At 38.8% G+C, this 18,429-nt stretch overlaps 1 protein-coding gene across 1 annotated transcript in view; it reads right to left on the bottom strand.

The window, feature by feature from the left end:
• Positions 1-4,209: 4,209 nt before the first annotated feature.
• COL19A1 (collagen type XIX alpha 1 chain) overlaps positions 4,210-18,429 on the bottom strand; it is a 341,924-nt gene continuing 327,704 nt past the window's right edge. Inside the window, exons 50-52 of the mRNA XM_037034331.1 lie at positions 13,204-13,332; positions 6,236-6,313; positions 4,210-6,058 (exon numbers count right to left, since the gene is read on the bottom strand). Of these exons, the coding sequence (XP_036890226.1) occupies positions 5,931-6,058; positions 6,236-6,313; positions 13,204-13,332 (335 nt within the window). The 3' untranslated portion in view covers positions 4,210-5,930. The remainder of the gene's footprint in view (positions 6,059-6,235; positions 6,314-13,203; positions 13,333-18,429) is intronic.

An 18,429-nucleotide genomic window follows, 5' to 3' on the forward strand; every position in this document is an offset into this window, starting at 1 on the left:
CTCTTGAACCAAGTTTTCTAAGAATAACTAGAGAGAGAACAAAGGAGGGAAACTGGCTCTGAGAAAGCGACGTACTTTGTGAGGTTCATCAGGATTTGTCTCTGCCCTCCACGTTGAAAATGTGTGTGTGAGAAGACTTAAGAATATTCCTCAGAGAACACTTGGTTGATTTGCTACATCTAAGGGAAATTAAAGATGACAATAGCTAAGAACTGTGTAAGTAAATTAGAAGGAAACATATAAACCCACTGCCATGTTTGATGTGATTAATTTCTGTTAAGGAAACAAGCCGTGTATTTAACTTCTTATTGCCTATCGTCTCATGACTAATGACGAAGAGCTTATATTTAAGATTAATTGTGACACTTCTTATCTCGTGCAGTTCCCTCTACCCCAATGAGCCCAAATGACTTTAGTGAGATCACTTTGTGGGACAAAGTTGCAAAGAACTGCCCGCTCCCAGGTTTTTGCTTCTGCTTATAATTCTCATTCAGAGTCATTAGATCAGGCCTTCTAGGCCTCCATGGAGATGAGTTATAAATCTGATTAGCAGGAATTGCACTTCGCCCCATGTGACAAATGAAAGTACAATTACCAGCACGGTGTAATCAAGCACCCTGAAATAGACCGATTCACAGGTTTCGTGGCATCTGTGTGGCTCACACGTGGTATGTGAGTGCTTTTGGAGCAGTCTTGTCACCGAGGCCTGACAGAATGCCCCTGCAGTGAGGCACTGTGGCCGCAAGGGCTGGCGAAGCGTAGCCATGGTGTTAATAACTGCACCTTAGAACTCCTTGATTTAGGGTCAAATTCTTTATTGCTGAGAGAAGCAACAAGCTCATTATACATCATGAATATATAGGAATCAAGGCCTCAAAACATTATTTCCATGTAAGACTTAGAATAAAACTAGTGCCATTCCACTTAACATGAGTGTGTTGAGTCAAATCTCAGTTTGATGAGGTAAGAGAGAGAACCAACAAAATGGGAAAATGTTATTTTTAACTCAGTTATAAATATGCCATACAACAATCTCAACTTAAATACATTAATACACTGAAAAATACTTATCCCTAAAATACACCTTAAATAATACAGCAAAATAAAAGTTGTAATTACCATCTTTACACCCATAAGCTTATGGTCAAGCAATACACACCCTCTGAAAAACAAACACCTCATTGAACAATCCCCAAAGTTTGGTGAAATCTCCTACTTTGCTGGTAGTATTCACTTTTGACAAATTCATAAAGTAACTCCTTGAGTTTTACCATATAACACTCACTGTTGGACCTGAACATGAATTTTTTTCCTATTTAGATTTTCTTAGACTTACTTGGCTTGAGATTTACAGGCCTACCTTATCTTTGAGGTAAATTTTTGCTGTTCTGGGTCTGTTTCTTTGAATGAGTTTCCTCTGTGTTCACTTTGCCCTTTATTCAATTTGACTGAAGTGACCAGTTGTCAAGAAAAAAGTGTGGGTACACCACACAATGAAAGTGGATACATCCATCTGTCTTGTTTCCTGAGACTCCTAGTCCTTAAACACATTTAATGTAATTACTCTACCTTTACCAGCCAACTAATGAATGAATACAATTCAAAGGGCTAAGTTGCTTTGAAGTTCCTAGGCATAAATACAAATTCAATTCTTCTCTGCATCTGCTCCTCTCAGAAGTCTGTGTAATCTCTGAGAGGAAGTGCATAAAGGTGGGGAGCATTCCTCAACACCAGAGTGTTAGGAAGAACATTGAGGAGAAACAATGAGGAGAAACACTGTGTCTTAAGAAGATGGGTATGAAACAATGTGAAAAATAACTCAAGGACAAGAGCAATGAATGAGTCTGCAAAGGTATCATGAGAATTCATTGAAAAGTTTACACATATAAGTTAACCTGGAAATTCTCAGTCTCGGGATATTATTGCCAATGTTAGGAAAATTGAAATGGTATTTTGAAAAATGGGGTTCCTTATGTTACTTTTGTAAATTGTGATATAGTTCTAGAAAAATATATGTTATACACATCTAGTTGTAAAATTTTAAGTACCTTCAACAATATGAAGATTTAGACATTGTGTAATTTTATAAACAGTCAACTTCTTGTATTATGGCAAATGCTTTTTACTTGTCTGTCAAAAGAGAGTATATATCCTGTATAAAAGGTAGGATGATTTCTTAGGTGTTTTCATGTTAATCACTAAAATTCCAGGGTAGTGTACAAACCAAAGCTACAAATAGTAAATTTGCAAGTTAACTAGGTATAAAAACCCACTGAAGAAATAAAGTTGAAAGAGCTAACAAAGGTTATTTTTGCCTGCTTCGAAGAGATACTTAAAATGAGAAAAATATAAATTAATAAAACAAATTAACAAACATAAATTAACAAGAAAGTATTTACAAAAGTAAAAAAAAAAGTGCAAAGGCAAAGGTCTGATTTAGTGTTTGTTGTCCACTAAATGGTTTCTGCCCTTGTATTTCGGCAAGACTGTTCAATTCTGATACAAATCGCTTTTAAACGCCATCTTGTGGACGAAAGGAGGTATATCACAGGTTCTCACCAGGTGAGAGACACTGCAGAAAGGCTAAATCTTATTTAACTTCTACAGCATACCCTTAAAAAATTATTTTATAATCCAAACATCAAATGACAACTTTCACAGAGAACATATGTTAAGCTAATTACTTAAGCTCCATATTATAAGTGACTAAAATCTTAAAGTTTCAATAATGTCATGAAACACAGAAATAAGCATATGGGATTAAAACCATTCACTAAATTACTTTGATTGCAATATGAAAAATTTCAAAGCTTAAGACTGGCTGTGTTTCTGTTATGCTTAAGAAAAAAGTTTATGTCTTCAGCAGGAAAGAACAGTGAACAAACTCTTCCTTTCTTCTTCCTTTCTTCTTTAGATTACAAAGGCCATAAATATTAGTTGATGTCATACCTCATTCTTTGCATAGAAAGGTTTCTTCTATTTGAAGTGTTAATTTATCTTGGTATAAAATGTTTGACTGGAATTCAAAAACAGTTACATAGGGCAAACACAGTTTTAATTATTAATTGTCATCATGGCCTATAATTACTACCTGTTTTAAACACTTATGCTGTCTGGAGTCCCAAAAAGAGTTAAATCAGGAAATTTGATAGTTCTTCTTCCCTGCTGTGGACATTCCTGACATCTGTGCGAAAGTAAACGAATGTTTTGGAATGGAATGAGATAAGACAATTGAGTTGGCAACCGCCAAGTTATTTAGAAGAGAATTTCCCACCCTACTTTGGGGCTTTAATTATTGCCTTTCTTTTTATTTAAAAAAATTAGGCCAATGCTAAATCTCAACTTAATCAGGTGTTTCTATAAGCTGGGCGGGTCTCGTGTAATGCATACAGAGCAGTGCAGGAAGAAGTGTCGGGAGGCCCACAACACAGTCACGGTCGGGTGAGCGAGGCTGTCCTGTGCGGACGCAGCCCCCTTTCTACGGTTGGGCCAAAGGAATATTCAGTCATATGTGTTTAGCTCTAAAAAATGAGCTTGAGTCACTGTGAGAGCTCTGTTTTGTAACACACACCACGTACCATTACAGTCTCTCCCCTCCCCCCACACTTAAGTCATCTGAATAAACCCAAATTCTTGAAACAGCAATAAACAGCCCAGCATCAATGAAATTTAGAAAAAACAATTTGTAAGAAAGGACGTATGACATATTCTGTGGAATTAAAATAAACAGAGGTTATAAAATAAGAAAATGAATTGAGTCTTTTGATGTAGATGACAGGATCAACTCAAAGAAAGCAAAGGAAAATACATTGATCACCATCAGCAAAAAAGTTTGTGGCAATATTAAGATGCTAAAATAAACACTTTTGGATTTGCTAAGAGCCATAAGGATAAACAACCTATTAATATGAAAAAATAATCTTGAAAACATAAAATGTTTAGCTTTATGACAAATTCAAGTAAACTAATGAGCTATAAGCATTCAGAAAACTCAACACATTGAAGTTCAATGAATTAAAAGTTCAAGATATACATATAGCACCAGATTCAGATCTCTGTACATTTGGGGGGATAAATTATCATTTTACTAAAAAAAATGCATATGTATATTCCAATTGTATAAATTTAAAACACAGCACCATTGTAGGTATTGCACAAGAAAGAAAAGAAAGAATAAAATCAATTTTAAGTTAAGAAACACTTGAAATAAATAAAATTAGCTTGAAAAATAAAATAAACTTGGAATTCAAATATACAACATAATTCAGTAGGAAATGACCACAGGGTTGTATGTATGCACAGCCATGGAGACAGTACCTGACCAGCAGCTCATTCATCTGTAATGAAAACCAGTTCAACTCATGGGTGCATTTGAACCAAGCCTGTCTTAATTGAGGCACGCTTCCTACACAATTCTATTCACAGCTTTTCCAATTTCGGTGGCTTTGCCTTTCTAAACTCATTTTTCAATGACCAGACAAAAGCAATCATTCTAGCCTGCTTTGGCCAAATTGGAATTTGCACTGTTCCTTGAAGAGGTGTGACCTCCTCATTTCAGTGACAGGGCCGTCAGTGATGACATGCTCTCAGGAACCCATTACTTAGATTTGAATGAACATCTTCATGCCCAATGTTCTAGAAAATCATTTGTTTTCAACCCACAGTTTCTCAAAATAATGTACAGTTAGGCAATACAGACACCATTTAGTGTTTTGGTTAGTGATCACTGAATTTTCGTTCCCTGGCAGAAGACTCGGTCTTTCCCAGCCCTGGTCGTTTCCCCTGATGTGGGTGCCAACTCTTCGGTCTGAATACTGATCACATATTCAGTCCCATGGCTTTTCCTCATTACCCTGTGCCTCTTGCTGCGGCTTCCGGAGAAACGTGATTCGCTGTACGAAGTCTCTGGGTTTCACCTCGTCCACATGCATCTGTCCACACCACACGTTCATCTTCTAGGAACAGAGCTATCTTTTCGAGTCACTACAGATCACATCCTTTTTTTCTGATGGCTGGCTCTTGTCTTAGTCTGAGAGTGATGTGTCAGAAGGATAATGGATACAGAGGCCCAAAGATCTTGGTACTACCACAGACAGCATGGCGCCTTCACTGCCACAGACCTCTCCGGGAAAACACCTTTCTCTTCCCCAATGGAGGAACTCAGTGAAGGGACCACAGTGTTAGGCTTTTCTTGTGGAACTCATAGAATTGGACTCCGTTCCTCCCTTTTGATGCAGTGCAGCTTCGTGCTGGTAGCGACTGCTTTGAATTGGGCTCATTATACAGAATCAGCAAAATCATTTCGAGAGTTGGCTATGGTGGGTTTGGGGATGCCCCGACGAAATGGCCTGTTTTTTTCCAAAGTATATTATGAAACTCTTATTGCCTATCTATTTCTTTGCATAAATAGGATGGATGTAGGATGATATAAGAGTTTTTAAGCTAAAAATAGCCAAAAAACATTAAGCAGAAACAATCCATTATATCAAAACTGTTGATGAAATTTTTAGCAATGATAGTAAATTTAGACACCAAGAAAACCTCATGATAAGTATGAAAGTTTAAAATTCAGAAACCAAAGGCCAAATACTGGCTGATGAGAGTACAAAGTGCACCTCGCCATCAGTCTACTAAATCATAAGATGCAAATTTCTCTTGAAGAAAAACTAATGGTAAGATTTGCTTATGTATTTCATAGAAAACCCTGAATAAAAACCAGTAATGGTGAAGCAAGACATATGGAATGAATTTGGGAAAAGTTTAAAATTCTGATATTGCAATTACTATAGAAATAGGATTCAAATTGTTGCTTTTAATGTCTGCCTACACCAAAAATAAAAGCCACCCACACATCAGGAGGGTCTGACAGTATTAAGATAGCTCCAACAGCAAGGAGATATCAGCAAAAACCAAGTCTTTCTCAGGTGCGTTCATTTCCCACCTGTCCGCTGACGGGCATGAGATACAGGATAGAGGCAATCTTCTGGGTTACATCTTCCGCTCGGTCCTGGGGGTCCCTGGGGGCCTGGGGCCCCTGGTGAACCTGGCAAACCCGGAGCTAATGAAATAAAAGACCCCATCAGAATGCAGATCACATATGGCTCTTTCTCCCTCACTCCAACCAACATGGATTATTCAACTTCTCCTGCAGCGAAACGTAAGGGCTGTAGGGGAACAGGCATGGTTCCTGATTTTAGAAGCTTGCTTGTGTTGTGAAGACAAATATCACTATTACCTGAAGTCCCAGGAAGACCCGGACTACCTGGAAGCCCAATTCCAGGTTCCCCTCTTTCTCCTTTCTGTCCTCGGTAGCCTAAGGGTGACAAGTACAAAAAGAGAGACACATAGAGTAAGAGAATTCTACGGCAACACAGTGTGAATAAGGGTATTTCGTGGATAGGATAGGATATTGCTATAATTTGTTCTAGGATATTACTCGAATTCATTCACTTAACATATAGCTAGTATTATTCCATTTTAGTTATTTGTTCTGCATTAACCATGTATTCAACTTACATATCAAACAGATAAGATGCAACAGGCAATGCGGATCTTAGAAATATGCAATTAGTATCAAAAGTACAACTAGTCAAATGTTTGATAGTGAGATTTTGGGCACTGAAAATGCTACCTAAGTAACTCCAATCAATCATTCAAATCTTTCAGATGGCTATGACTAGGTGTGTGAGCCATCTTCACAGGAACCACGGCTGGAGGGTGGGCACTGGCCAAATGTAAGCATACTGAGAGAGCTCTGCTGTCTGCAAGGACAAAATAAAGTAACAACAAGAAGCTGGACCTTTGTCTAAGAATTCAGGGCAATAAAAAGAACAAAAAATTAGTTTTAATAAATGACAGTAAGAGTATGAATATGTTTGAATCCACCCATCCAAGACTCAGGAGAGGACAGAACCAGCACTTTGTTCAAGTTACTGTCTACCACAAATTATATCCTTTCTAGAAAAGTGAAAACAGCAACCATCTGTTTTAACATAGAAGTATGTATCCAAAGGATGAGGAACTTCATCATCACCAGTTCTAGAAAGCAAGAGAAGATGGAGGGATCCTTCTGAACTCACTTCATCAATTTAAGATGCTGCAGGCAACATACATTTGGCCTAAGATCTCTGTATATTTTTGGATAAAACCATTCTTATTACTGAATATGCGTGCTGTCCTCTCAGGTAGAAAGGTTAGACCAATTTGTGCCCCTGGGAGCCCTTATCCCTGCCTTAAGAATGTATAAAACATTTTCTTTTTAAATCTGTGTTTTACGTAATGGCATCCATGTCAGACTTTGAAGAAAAGGTCCTGTGGCTATAAGAGTTTCACAGTGATAGCAAATAGAGTTTTGATTTCCCATTTTTTCCTGGTCCTGAATGAACAGTGCAGCTATGCAGAATCCCATAGACACACAGGAAGACCAATAGCAGGACAGGGCCTCAGTAGGAAACGATGGGCCCCAGCTTAGTTGTCTGTCCATAAAGGGGTTATTACAGCTGAACATGGAGAAAGTTGAACGAGCAGTAGATAGGACCGAATATTTCCCATTATTGCTCGAAACTGGATATCACTTTTGGGGTTATGAGTCTTGACGTGACCATACAGTATATATATTATCATCCAAATCACATCACCAGTGTAATCACCATATCATTATTTCTTGGCTTTGCAGGTGTGAGCGGATCATAAATGTGAAAACAGTGGAAAAAGGGATATACGCTCAGGATACATTTTGGAGGTGCATATTAGAAATATGCCTGATGGAAAATCTTCAACCGTTTAGGTCTGAAAACTATGTTACAGTTGCTCAGCACAATCCCAGATCCTGGAGAGAACAGTGGTGTGAACATGGGGCCCAGGGCCATGTTGATATGTATTCAACTTTAAAATATTCCCAGGATTTCTTTTATATAAGGGAGTTTCGCCTAACACATGTAAACAACAAGAAAAAAATGTTTGTACTTAAGGCCATTTTGAAAACACCCTCTCAAATGCATGATTTAACCTTTTCTGTAATAAAATAACATTTAGTGCCCAAGGTGTATTTGATAATCCCACCTGGGTTTATCAACTGTTACAGAAAGATTGTAAAGTTGACTCTCAAGCTATCTCAGTAAGTGCTTAAGGTCATAGGCTAAAAAATGTGGACGAAAGACAAACAAGAAGAGATATACGAACCCTTGATTAACAAGAGGATTAACAAGATTGTAACACAATTCCAAATGAAGAATATATCTGCTAAAACCTGTATTTTTAAAATGAATTCTCAGATTTTAATTAAGGCAAAGTATATTATTCCACATAGATTTAAGCGAACATGATATCACAAAATAAGAAACAATAATTTGTATATTTGTGTAATGGGGTCACATTTACATTTCTCCTGTCGAAATGTAATAATTTATTTGTACAAATTTCTCAGCTTATTAGGTTAATAGCAACCTAATATTACTAGATAAAGCTGTTGAATTGCACAAGGTTCCCAGACTGATTATTTGTGAAGGCTGCCATAAAGTCTTAGGGTCTTATCTTATAATTGCTTCACAATAAGACTTCATATTGGAATACTAATAAAGTCAATAACAGCTTTCCTACTTTCCAGAATTAACTTTTCACCCAGATAGGGGAGACCTGACTTGAAATTTGGAAAAGGCTAAAAGGCTGGTCTATCTGCAAATGAACATGTATTTTCCTGGCCTACAAGTATGCAAGGTGACAGTCTGATGTTGCTCAGCGTGTGTGGAGAGTGGGACTCAGACAGCCCTGTGTCCTGGTCCAAAGCATCTAGATGAACTACTTGGCGAAGAAATTCGGGGCTTGCCGTAGTTTTTCAGGGGGTAGATTTTATTTGTTTCGAGTAGGGAGATTTCCATTTCGACTCCAGGGACATTCTTCCAGTTACAAACCTGTGCATCTATTTGCATACCGGACAAACAGGATCAAGGAGGAGTGTTACCAGCATTTTCGGAGGGATGATTCGTCACTCGGAGGCCTGTGTTCAGCCCTGTAAACTGTTCAGCCGCCCTAGTCTCCCCTACTCATGGGCCACGGCCCCCTCCAGCCATTCAGGCACGCACAGGCCTCCCATTCCCTGAGTCCCGGCCGCTAACAAATGTGAACGGTGAAATCTTCATCAGTCGCATGAACTACGTTATGGGCCACTGGTTTACAAAGAGCAGCAACTTTCCTCCACTATACACCAGTAACAGCTAAACTCTGAAAGTTCAGAAGTAAGAACAGTGCTTCCCAATAGTGTCTTTTCACAACTGATGGAGGGTACATGAAATGACTGGGTCTGTTCTCTCCTGACTCCACATCCACACATTTCCAGGGTTTCTCTCATATAAGGGAGTTTCACATAACATATGGAAACAACGAGGAAAAATGTTTGTTCTTAGGGCCATTTTGAAAGCACCCTTTCAAATAATGATTTAACTTTTTCTGTAGTAAAATAACATTTAGTGCCTGAGGTATGTTTGATAATCCTACCCGGGTTCACTGTTACAGAAAGATAGTAAAGTTGACTCTCAAGCTATCTCAGTAAGTGCTTAAGGTCATGGGCTAAAACCCACAGTATGGGTTTTTTGTTTTTTTGTTTTTTGCATGGACAAGGCTTCCAGTGTGGCATCTGTTCTTCCCAGTTTGCACAGAGATAGAGAACCAACCGCATTTTGGAAAAAGTTTAAGTATGAGAGGGAACCTAAAAATCTGGAATTTATTTATAAAAAGTTGTGTATTTATTCTTATATGTTTAAACTTCAGTCACCTTCGAAGTTTTCTGCTCTTGCTGTAATACGCCTATTGAGGCATTTTTTCCAGTGTTCAGAACTGTTTTTGAACTCGTTGATTTTGATGCCTTTTAGTGTTTCTGCCATGTTTTGTTTTGCCTCTTCCACATCCACAAAACATTTTCTTTTGAGAACTTTTTTCACCAGGAAAACAAAAAGAGTCGCTTTGGGCAAGATTGGGTGAATAGGGAGGGTGGGGCATGGGGGTCATGAGTCTTTTGGTTAAAAACCACTGAACACTCAGCACAGTGTGAGCAGGTGTGCTCATAAATCACCCATCATGAGATGGGCAAGCGGGTTGAAAGTCTTCCCCCCCAAATTCCCTGAACCTGAACACAGCCTCTCACAACAAGGTCTGCCACCTGGTACACTGATACAGATGGGTCCCTAGAACCCTCCCCTGGCAAAGCAAGCCTGCTGGGAAGTGTAGGGCCCACCTTCCAGAAGATCATTTCAGGTTTTCTTGGGTCTCCCCTTGTGAGGTTCTTTCTCATAAAACTCATTCAAGAGGTTAGGAAAACGCGCCTCTCTTGCTCATACTTGGGATCGAGTTGCAGCTGGACGGAGGCTTCTTTGACCCTAATGTGGCACAACCTTGTTCTCCCAGGCAGCCCAAGTGATCAGGTCCCACCACTGCAGACCCGAGGGGGAACCGCACCAAGGAAGGTGCTCTCAGGGAGCCGTGGGAAGGCAATCATCAGAAACCCACGGGATGATTAAAACGTAAAACTATCTGGAAATGCTTTTGAATTTAAGAAAGATGCCAACGATCACCTCCTTTGAGAATTGGAATAATTCACTATTTTTACTGCAAGATCAGGGCGCTCAGAGAGGGCCCACCACTTTTCATGATCACAAGCAACCTCGGTAGGAGCAGTGACTCCCTGTTCCAAGCTGGGTCGCGTGCTTCCAGTATTCTTGCACGGATTCTTCTCCTTGCTTTTTACATGTCTCCTGCTTTTCAAAACAGGCACAGGAAATGGATGAGACAGACCCCTTAAAACTTGTCCTTCCCTAAACATAGAAATATAATAAAGGACTCCTTTTATAGTGCATATTTCAAACCAAACCACTTTATTTCAAATGAAAATGGATTTCTTTTGTGAAAAACACGGGAAAAATAATTCTCTTAGAAATTTCAGAGAGCCCCCATCGAACAGAATTCATGAGCGGGCAGAACACACAGTTGCTCAGTGTTTCCCTTTCTGGGCTGCATGTCTCATGTTGGCTTTTTCTCCAACTCAACCATGCCATGTACAAAGAGGACTAATTCAGCCAGCAGCGTCTGAGGTTTGCAGTCACTGGGGTAATGGGTTTATACACATTTTTTCTTTTCTTTCTGAGAAAACTTTGACATCGAGAGGAGCAAAGCTTTGAAGTTCCGCGTAAAACTTTATCATCCCAGCACTTTACATCTATTTACCCCTCAGAGAACAAGGCCTCAGTTCCTCGTGGACTTGTGAGGAGACACCAAAAACCAGCCCTTGGTTTCCTTTTCACAGTCAGATTTCTCTGTGGCTTTAGAGAAGGTTATCAGTACAGCCTGGTGACAGGCAAATATTTCTGAAAAAACAAATCCCGTATTTTGCAAGTTTTATTTTTCTTCTGCATTTTTGGCATTTAACAAATATTGAAAAGGAGATACCATGCAAACACTGAGGAGCCACTGAGCTGAATTATAGTCAAGACAAGTCTGTTGTCAGAAACCCTCAGATGAGATGAAAGTTTTGTCAAGTTTACTAAACCTTGGTTTTGAAAAAGTTGAAAATCATTTGGGGAAGTCTTTCAAATTCAAGAACTTATCGGGAGTGGGAGCAGGCCCTAGGAGCTCCTCAGCAGAACGGCAGGTAAAACCCATAGAAATCCTTCACGAAGGGGAAGGTAAATCAAGCGGTGAATAGGAGTCCAGTTTCCAGAAGCTTCGGTGATACTGCAGGCTTGGTGTTGCCTCTGACAGAGCAATCCTCTCCAGGTAGGCCTCTCGTACACGGAAGGCAGCCTGGGGACAGGGGTTCACCGGGACAGGGGACTCCAGTTCCAGAACAGGTTTCCTCCAGATCCCGACTTTCCGTTGTCTTGTCCTCTTAGGCCACCACTGTTTGAAGCATCTGTCCAAGGGGTTTCTCCTAATGGGTGTTAACAGCCTTTATTCTTCACAGCTTTTGAGGCTTCAGATGGGCTTTCAAGCTCTTCACCCGAGTCTCATAAACTCTGACTTCAGAACAGACCCCACGAGTGAAGGATAATAATTCACCACCCTCTACACAACAGGGCACACAGAGAGGCTACAGCTGACGCTAACCTGAGCTGCCAAACCTCCCTATGACCCAAGGGAAAGACGGAATATACTGTGTAGGTAAACTAGAGTGATTTTACTACTGCTGTTTTACGGTGTGCTGACAAAACCAGAAGGCTCTCTATTTTAAGTTAGGAGCCTGACCGACCCTGGAATCAGGGACAGTTGTTGCTCTTTCCAGACGCGAGAAGGCATGCCAATCACGTGGGGCACTTCTGAAAGAAAACAGGCTTGGTGTTATAGAGAAGCAGTAGGGAGGAAAGGGAACTAGTGAAAGAAAGGTAATTCTCTGCACACATGGTATTTTGGACTGTATTCCGATGTAATTTTGTTGATAACTTTCTCTTTTCTCCTTCACACAAGCTCTCGGTTATTTCAAGGAGGGCTGTTCAGCTCCTTCTGTGGTAGCGCGTGGAAACCAGTTCCCTGGTCGTATCGCTCACAGTATGTGCCACTGGGTTTACTTTTTCCTTGTCGGATGGAGTTGTGACTCTTCTCACCCAGGGGCTGTTCGGTCGCTTTGGTGATGGCTAACAGAGTTCCGGAAAACGGCCTTGCCAGATTAATCTAGTGAAGCTACACCCAAGATCTCGTCTGTCAATTATTTGCCAGTTTAAGTGAGGTCTTGCTTTCACAATTTTATAAACTCTATGAGAAATTCTTTAAAATTCAAAAGTTATATCCACAAGGTCTTTTACAGGGAATATAATTATAAATTTTCTCAAAAGTGTATTTTGGCTCCAAATCACTACTTAGAGTAGCTTCAGACTTTTTCCTCAGTTTCTTTAAGACACTAAGATGATGACTCTTGTTACCTGTGTATAGCTGCAGGGCAGCAAAAGCAACTTTGAGATTCCCAGGTAATGTACATAAGTGCCTGTGATTGCCATTACTATCACAACAAACATTATTATTAAACACACTTAGATTAACAAATGATTGTCATTCGATTTTAAATTTGAAGGAGTCATAATTAAAATCCATTTCTAGGATAGCCAATATTAAGTATTCTATATTAAATCATTATATATAAGATATATTCTTAACTGTGATTAGCATGTTACAAATATGGAGCGTTAAAGAACTGATGAACAAATGTTACACTTGAAGACTTACCTTGGGGCCCAGGGTCCCCTGGCGGCCCAGGTAACCCATCCTTTCCAGGTGGACCAGGCCTCCCCTGAGCTTGAGCAGCTAACATCGCAGCTGGCAGCTTGAGCTGGGAGAGGAACACAGCCATCCTCTCTTCATTTATGCAAGGGAAAGTAATACATTATGCGATGAAAATATTTTCATGTCAAAAATTTTCAAATATTTTTTTACATAAGGTTCAACCAAAAAACTCACTTGGCTTTCAATTCAAGCGCTTCAAATTTACCAACTGGTCTGATTGCTGAGAGAGGTTTTTTTTGATTGGTCAAATAAAATGGATCACACAAAACTGAATATACAGGGTCCGGCAGAAGTAAGGCCTGCTTGAGTGTGGTTGGTAGGGTAATAACATGCATGTAATAATTTATAGTTTTAATGTGATCATTTCACCTAAAATGTCACATGGTGTGCTTGAGTGTGATATTGTTATGTTACAGAGTTACGTGCTTATGATTTTGTAATAAAAGATTTTATAAAAGATTTTGTAATAAAAAGGGGTGTTATTTGTGCTGCACCCTGTGGATGCAGACTGGCTGTGCTGATGCCAGGATCACACAGTTTCCAGTGCTTCAGAGATGCAGCTGATCCAGCACCCAGAACAGGAACCTACAATCTAACTCGCCTCTGGCAATGGCTTGTGGAGAGAATTTAGGTTCCTATTTAAAAAGAGTTTTAAAATACGTTCAGAAATTCTTTGAGGTTCCCTTAAATGGAATTCAGGGGAGCCTAAGTCCTCCATTGTTGATGGTGGCCTGGAACTTACTTTTCATTTCTAATAAACAGAAAAGAGCAGAACTGACAGTGTGCAGCAGGGAAACTGAGTCATACAAGCGCTGTGGCTTCCCAGCTGCTCTCTCTCAGGCTGCTTCTCTTGCCGTGCATGCCGTGAGGACACTCAAGAAGTCCTGTGGAGCCCTGGCTGGCGTAGCTCAGTGGATTGAGCGCGGGCCTGCGAACCAGAGGATCGCGGTTCGATTCCCAGTCAGGGCACATGCCTGGGTTGCAAACCGGTTCCTTGCAGGCTAACTACCAGCAGGGGATGCACAAAAGGCAACCATACATTGATGTTTCTCTCCCTCTCTCCTTTCCCTCTAAAAATAAATAAATAAATAAAATCTTAAAAAAAAAGAATTAAAAAAAAAAAAAAAAGAAGTCCTGTGGAGAGACCCACATGGGGACAAGCTGAAGCTGCCCACAAACAGCCACACAAGCAAACTTGAAAGTGGATCTTCCAGCCCCAGCTGAGCTTTTTGATGGCCTTGGCTCTGGCTGCCATCCCGACTGACTTCATTATAGACCCTGAGCCAGAGCCACACAGCTAAGCAAACTTCAAGTCCCTGACCCACAGGAAATGTGAGATAGTAAATGTTTCTTTTAAGCCACTAAAGTTTTGAGGTAGTTTCTTATGCAGCAATAGATAATGCATACAATAGCTGACCCTTTATATCCTTAGACGAAACTGCATTAGCAATAAGGAGGTATATTTATTGAAAAGATGATCACTGGCTGCATGTGACTGTGATTTCACTGTTCTAATTTCTGCACTGAGAAAATATTGTACTTTGTATTTTTGCTTTTTGAAGAAAATGTCTTAGGCATCCTCAATATTATCAATTTTTCTGGTTTAATTCCCAATCAGTCAGTCCTATTATTTAGCCAAAATTTTAGTAGGAAGGATGTCTAATTTGATCAAAGGAAAAAAAATCAGCATTAGCGAGGATGAGTGTGCTCTCACCAAATTCCAATTGTAGACATAGTGCAAATAACAATAAGTTTCCATACATTTCTGTGAACCTGAGGAAAACATCGAAACTCAAAGCACGCAAGTTATGGAAAGTGGACAAATTGTCCAGATTGTTTGCAAATGTCAAAAAAACTCTTTTGTAAGTATTAAGTGGTGTAACCTTTATGAATTGAATACTTCCTAAATAAACAATGGTGTCTTCTCAAGGAACATATCATTGTTATTTGCCATTTTCTTCATCTATTAAACTGCCAGGGGCCTAACACTGTTCACCTAGGCCCTCAGGAAACAATCCAGGGAGGGGCAAAGGGACTGTTTAAAGGTACTTCTTAGCAGGTGAGCTAAGTTGTTAGGCCATGAGAGTATCTTTAGAGGTGGTGTAGGTGTCATGCAACTATTAATACTTAAGAGACTTAGTAACAAATCAACCATGTTTTTAGATTAAAGTGAGTATACACTATAGAACATTGGCATATTAATAACTAGTGAAATTGAAAGGATTAAAAAATGAGAAAGCTCAAACTGATAGTTTTAATTCACAGCATTTTGTTTCTGAGCACCATGATGAAGGGTGCACATCATCACAGTTCCTGGAAGCTGAGTGAGTAATCGGAACACTGGTGGGTAAGCACAGCGCTGGGGCCAAGGCAGCGGTTTGTCTGGGGCGAGAGCTGTCCCCGCCCCAGGTGTGTCTGATGTATATACATCGCAGAAAATGTGGAAACTACCAAAAAGCACAATGAAATATAATTGACTTAATTCTACCAGTGACATGAACTCGGATGTTTTAAATTAAAAATGTTTTCTTTTGAAAACAATAGTATTTTGATTATCTTTCCATGTCAATGAACGTATTCCTATTACGTGCTTTAAGAAAATGAGAAAGTTCAAAGAAAACGTGCACATGTAAATGAAACAAGAATTTTAACTCTAAAATAAGCTTCTATACAAAACATATTATTAAATATAGAAATATCTCTGTAAGCAAGGCTTTGTGTTGGGCACTGTATACTCTCTGTGTCAAGTGCTCTTATTCAGGAATCACGGAGAACACTCCAAAGAGATTATCATTTCAATAAGAACTATTATCCATGTTTTTATAGAGTAAGCCCTTTATTCTATGAATATTATCTTATGATAAGATTCATTTTATGATTAGAAATTGGTTACACAGTATGATTATAAGACATTCCTTCTGAGAATTACTTTTTAAATAACCACTCCAGGATTATTACAGAATTCTTGGCAATTAATCCTATATAGGCCTTTGTTCAGTTAAATTTTATTTCAAAAGCATACTCAACATTTTACTAATATACGGAATTAATTTGGTAAAATCATTAACGCAAATTCTTCAAAAGTCCATTATAAATACAGTCTGTTATTTAGAGTCTTTATTCAAACTTAGTTGGTTTGCTTATATTTTGTGTATCTCGTTGAATAAGTCTAATAGCATATGACAAGATTTAAAATAGGAGACTGGCCCCTGGCTGGTGTGGCTCAGTGGATGGGACTCCAGCTTGAGAGCTAGTGGGTTGCTGGTTTGACTCCTGGTTGGGGCGCCAGGTCCTTTGTAGAGGTAGCCACACACTGATGTTTCTCTCCTTGTCTTTCTCCCTCCTTTCCCCTCTCTAAAAATAAATAAGTAAATTCTTTAAAATAGGAGACTGGAGGAAGGCGATATCCTTGCCCTCACAAGCAAAAATGAACCACATTGTTTCTTTTTTCCTTTTACATATTTTCTTCAAAAGCAAACTCAAATGATTTTATCTGTAAAGCTAACTTAGACACAATTTTCCAAGAACACATCTAGTGCGTAATAAGAGATGAATGTTTAACGTGAAAAATTCAGCATAGGTTCGATGCAGACAAATCTTCCAGAAAATGCTTACTGATTAAATCAGTGTTTAATTGCAAGTAAGGGCCAAATGACAGAAACATTCTAGAAACTATAGCTACTGTTAGAAAAAACAAAGGCCAAATCATATAGACCTTGTAAAGAATTACTTCAATTTTCTCCAGTTTTTTTCACTCACTTTAGTTCATTTACTTAGACTGTAAAGGCACATTTGCTTTAAAAATGTGTTTTTTATATATATTTTTAAATAAAGAGCAAATTACTCCTGAGAAAAACCTAGTTTTTAATGGGTTTTCAATGAAAAAAAAAACTTCCTAAAAAATGTAGGTCCATACACTGTTTAAGAAAGTAAAACAAAGAAGGTTTTCAAACAGAGTTATGGAGAGAAAACCCCAACATGGAGTATTCACTGAAATTATTAAAAGAATTTTGACCTTACACACACATTCTCAAATCACAAAGTAAGCAGAATAAAAACACTATGAGGCTCCAAGGACCAGGGTCTCTGACTGCAGACTGATTGAGTGATGGGAGACCAATGAGGGTCTGAGGAAATCACTAGTCTTTCAGTGGAGCTTTTTACTACCTGACTGCGCACGCGTGGGACATGTTTGATCAATGTTAACACATTTGTTTTCACTAACAACAGACAAAACACATCTGTAATTAATATATAGTTATAATTTTGCAAATCATTACATTGAATGTAGTTATATCTTTATGATATTAAATTGTAAACTTGGTGTTGTATAAACAAATATGAAATTCAATGATTATAACTTGAAAGTTTGCAAACTATTTGTTGTTTTCAATTTAAAAAACATATATTTCAGTACGCTTTTTCTTAACTTAAGACGTATCTCTTTGAATACCTCAATGTCTAAATGTAAGTATTCACAGTACTAACTTTTTCCTCTTCTATACATGAATTAAGTTTACAGGTAGTTTGCTTAGGGTGTTTTTAAAATATATTTAATAACACAGAAAAAATTAAAATAATTGCTTCTAGCTGTAAATAATCTAGCATTAAGATATGTTCAGTAATAGTTATTCAGCATACGAGTAATTACTTTTGAATCCTACTCTAATTCTCTATAATTTAATACTGTTTCTGAGTCTCTAAATGAATTGTGAAGACCTGTATTTTATAATTGCTTTTCCTGTGTTTTCAGGGATCCTTCATTAATTAAACTGTTATTGGTATGCTTTCTCATGAGGCAGGAAATTGAAGAGTGCAGACAGCAGCTGGCATACACCAAACCCACACACTCCTCTGACAAGGCAAACCCACACTGTGGCACGTGAGACCAGTGGCTTGCCTGCCGTGGAGAACGGGCTCAGCAACGTGTGCAGACATTGGCATTAAGCAGTAAGAAATCACCTCTATGGAGAACAGACACTCAGATGTCATCTGGCCCATGTTTATCTTCTATTTCACAGATAGAGTTTGTAAATATTTTCAAAGAGAGAAATTCATCTTTTTCGCCTAATGTCCATTCAAACGTTTAACTGCCCAGGTTCTTTGTTTAGCTTCAACCCTTTTTTTTGTTAGCCCGTAATGGGAACAGAGAGTAGTTAATGAGTATTT

The sequence above is a fragment of the Sturnira hondurensis genome, unplaced genomic scaffold, assembly GCF_014824575.4.
Source record: "Sturnira hondurensis isolate 20B ecotype Veracruz unplaced genomic scaffold, ASM1482457v3 Scaffold0022136, whole genome shotgun sequence".
Lineage (NCBI taxonomy): Eukaryota > Metazoa > Chordata > Mammalia > Chiroptera > Phyllostomidae > Sturnira > Sturnira hondurensis.